At 46.3% G+C, this 3907-nt stretch overlaps 1 protein-coding gene across 1 annotated transcript; it reads right to left on the bottom strand.

Annotated features, from left to right (window-relative positions):
* Positions 1–419: 419 nt before the first annotated feature.
* LOC120258213 lies at positions 420–2480 on the bottom strand. Its single transcript, XM_039265574.1, has 3 exons — positions 1390–2480; positions 1156–1278; positions 420–1059 (listed from the first exon to the last, which is right to left on the bottom strand). Exons 1-3 carry the CDS (start codon positions 2478–2480, stop codon positions 420–422), a joined length of 1854 nt encoding a protein of 617 aa, XP_039121508.1.
* Positions 2481–3907: the final 1427 nt, after the last annotated feature.

The raw sequence follows: 3907 nt of genomic DNA, 5'->3' as shown, positions 1-3907 counted from the left end.
ATGCCCTTTGGGGCATACTTCGGACGTCAGTATAAGACAGACCCCTGGAGCACCCCTTATAGGTCGGGTCTACGGGAAAAGCTTGCCATTTACCCAAGCTAGAATTGGAAACATAAAGGTACTTTGGCTATTAAACAAATAAAATTTAATTACAAACTATTTAAGTTACCGGGATGACAATAAAACACAACTATAAAATACTAATTCAAGGCCAAAGCTACACAAGAAAGCCTAAGCATGAGTTGAGCACGACAACAAAAAAATATGAGAACTTCACGAGCATATGCATTCAACCACAACTAAGAAACTAAAAGAAATACTGAAAAATTTAAAGACGATTTAATTTAAAAAAACTTGGGTTGCCTCCCAAGAAGCGCTTTTGTTTAACGTCATTAGCTCGACGTACCTTCATACTTACCTCAGGGTGGATCAAATGTTGGGGACTTACCTCCAAGTCCAGGAGAAGTGTTCCAAGAAAGGTATGGCTTCAATCGGTGACCGTTAACCTTAAATGTGCCCTTCTCCGGATGAGTTATCTCGATGGCGCCATGGGGAAAGACTTGAGAAACTGTGAAGGGCCCGTGCCACCTAGATTTTAACTTCCCCGGGAAGAGTCGTAACCTTGAATTGAAGAGGAGAACTTGGTCCCCTTCCTTGAAGTGCTTACCTTGTTTGATGTGTCGGTCATGATACTCCTTAATCCTTTTCTTGTACAACAAGGAATTGTCATATGCCATAGTGCGCCATTCATCCAACTCGCTTAGTTGGAACTTCCTCTTATGGCCGATTAGATGAGGGTCAAAATTTATTTGTTTAATAGCCCAGTACGCTTTATGTTCCAATTCAACGGGTAAATGGCAAGCTTTCCCGTAGACCAGCCTATAAGGGGTTGCTCCAAGGGGTGTCTTATACGCTGTCCGATATGCCCAAAGGGCATCATCCAAATGATCTGTCCAATCCTTCCTGTGCTGACTCACAGATTTCTCCAAAATTCGTTTCAATTCGCGGTTAGAGACTTCAACTTGCCCACTAGTTTGAGGGTGATATGGAGTTGCAACCCTGTGTGATACTCCATATCGCTTCAAGGTGTTTGCAAATTGCGAATTACAAAAATGAGTCCCCCGATCGCTGATGATCGTTCTCGGTGTACCAAACCTGGAGAATAGCTTTTTCAAAAATTTTACTACCACTCGTGCATCACTTGTGGGGAACGCCTGTGCTTCCACCCATTTAGAGACATAATCCACAGCAACCAAAATGAACTGATTACCACGGGAACTAGGGAAAGGTCCCATGAAATCAATTCCCCACACATCAAATACTTCACAAGCTTGGGTCCAGGATTGCGGCATCTCATCTCTCCTTGAAATATTCCCAGTCCGTTGGCACCTATCGCAGCGTTGAACAAACTTCTGTGCGTCTTGAAAAATGGAAGGCCAATAAAATCCCGCATCTAGAATTTTCCTGGTTGTCCGGTTGGCACTGTAATGTCCCCCAGTGGGACCGGCATGACAATGCTCCAAGATAGAATACCCTTCTGAATGAGATACGCACCTCCTCACCACCTGATCAGCGCAAGTTCTAAACAAATAAGGATCTTCCCAAAAGTAGTATTTCAGATCAGAGTAGAACTTTTTCTTTTGTTGATAAGTTAGCCCAACTGGACGCGTCCCGGCAGCAAGATAGTTTGCATAATCAGCGAACCACGGAGTTTCTTCTTCTTGCAGTACCCGGATACTAAACAACTGCTCATCAGGAAAACCATCATTTATCTCCATCCTTTCGTTGGTGCTCTCCGATGGGGTCACAAGACGAGATAAGTGGTCGGCGGCTAGGTTTTCGGCCCCCCGCTTATCCTTTATCTCTAAATCGAATTCCTGAAGCAAGAGTACCCACCGGATCAGACGAGGTTTTGCATCCTGCTTACTCAACAAATATTTCAGAGCGGAATGATCGGTGAATACTATCACCTTCGATAGCACCAAATATGAACGAAACTTGTCAAATGCAAAAACCACAGCAAGCATTTCTTTCTCAGTGGTAGTGTAATTTTCCTGAGCACCATTCAATGTCTTGCTTGCGTAGTATATAGGGTGAAAATGACCCCCTCGGCGCTGCCCAAGAACTGCCCCTACTGCGAAGTCGCTAGCATCGCACATGAGTTCAAAAGGTAAATTCCAATCAGGGGACACGATGATCGGGGCCTCAACAAGTTTTTTCTTGAGGGTAAGGAAAGCGGCCATACACTCATCACTGAACTCAAAGGCCGCGTCCTTCTCAAGGAGCTTTGTAAGTGGTCTGGCAATTAAGGAAAAATCCTTGACGAATCTTCTGTAAAAACCTGCATGGCCCAAAAAACTCCGAATGGCCTTCACCGAAGTTGGGGGAGGCAGCTGTTCGATAGTGGAGACCTTCGCCTTATCCACCTCAATTCCTTGTTGTGATATCTTATGACCCAGCACAATGCCTTCCTTGACCATGAAATGACACTTTTCCCAGCTGAGAACCAAGTTAGTTTCCTCACATCTGGCTAAGACCCGCTCTAGATTTTTGAGGCATTGGTCGAAAGAATTACCAAAAACCGAGAAATCACCATGAAATGTGGGAGAAGCAATCAAAACAATACTCCCCTGACTCCTAGTGTTGAGTTTGATGAAGCTAATTCCATGGGAGTAGTGTTCCGACGGGTTGAGAGGCTTACACGGCCAAGTGCCTCAGCACCTTGCCCGTGCCCATGACTAAGTCTCAATTCCCCAAGTAGATAAGACCATCTGCACACATACACAAGGATGTTCAGTGAAGCTCAATAAAGACAAAATAACTCGAGTGTATATAAAAGATGAAGCAATGAATACAACTCGATGATGCGAAAAATGGAAATAAACTCAGAAGGAGAATCCTTTCTGAGTGAACAAGTCTAAAAACAAGAAAAATAAAATAAAATGCAAGAAAGTAAAGGAGAAGTGAAGTGTCGGTGCTACTCTCAGGCTCATGTTCTGCTGCTGCTGCTGGAGATTCACATGGTGGGTCCACCGGTGCTGGGGTCGAGGATGGAGCTCCTGGAGGAACTGTGGGGGCCTGAGGAGTCCTCAGACGCAGTAGAAATGATGAGGTGATGTCTCGCTCTAAAATCTGCTGTAACACGTCGAAACGCGCCATGAACTTTGTGTAATGAGTAGCCTGCATAGCTCTAATCTTGGCAACCCTCAGCTCGGACCACCCCCTATAGCATTCTCGAGCCTCTCAAAGTGAACATTGGCTCAATATGGTGAAAAACATACGCACTCGGTAGTGGCTCCTCCGCCATCTGGAGGTGCCTCCGTCTCCATCGCTGTCGGGCTTAGGCTCGGGAGCGGGCTGAGATGCTCCCGGCTTCATCGGCCTCATCTCCCGGCTAACTCTGAGCTGGTAGTACTAAAGCAAAAACCCCCGTCCAAACCCTCGCGGAACATGCCCATCAACCGCATCTTCTCTAGACTCAGCGGAGCAGGTACCCTCGTCTTCTTGGCCACACGAATCAAATCTAAGAGACCCATGCCCGGCACTAATCTCGTAATGTAGGGGCCCGAGAAGATCGCTCCCAGTCCAGCATAGTGTCCCTGATGTCTGATGTACTCTGTCAGGATGTGCACTAAGTGAATAGGTACGCGTTGTACCATCGAGTACAAGTACAGTAGCTCCTGACGGCTCAGGACACCAGTGCTATCACCACGGTCATTCACCGATCTACTCATAATGGCATGCAAGTATCTGTATGCAGGTCGGGAAAGGCACGTGGCCTTGGACACCCCCGGCTCATACTGACCTTGACCACATAACACTCTGTAAGCTCTTTGCGGGGTCAAGATTACAGGTTAATCGCTCAGAATCGCAGCATATTCCTCTGCGCTCGTGAATGCCTCCTCAT

The sequence above is a fragment of the Dioscorea cayenensis genome, chromosome 1 (assembly GCF_009730915.1).
Source record: "Dioscorea cayenensis subsp. rotundata cultivar TDr96_F1 chromosome 1, TDr96_F1_v2_PseudoChromosome.rev07_lg8_w22 25.fasta, whole genome shotgun sequence".
Lineage (NCBI taxonomy): Eukaryota > Viridiplantae > Streptophyta > Magnoliopsida > Dioscoreales > Dioscoreaceae > Dioscorea > Dioscorea cayenensis.
This window is presented reverse-complemented; position numbering and strand designations above follow the sequence as displayed.

Bases quoted from the DNA above. Each gene is read 5' to 3' on its own strand.
- LOC120258213 (XM_039265574.1), bottom strand. From the start codon at position 2,480: ATGGTCAAGGAAGGCATTGTGCTGGGTCATAAGATATCACAACAAGGA. The intron at 1,279-1,389 runs GTGCCAACGGAC...ACCTTTCCCTAG, and splicing joins TTTGTTCAACGCTGCGATAG to TTCCCGTGGTAATCAGTTCA. The intron at 1,060-1,155 runs GTTTGGTACACC...AGTATCACACAG, and splicing joins TTGAAAAAGCTATTCTCCAG to GGTTGCAACTCCATATCACC.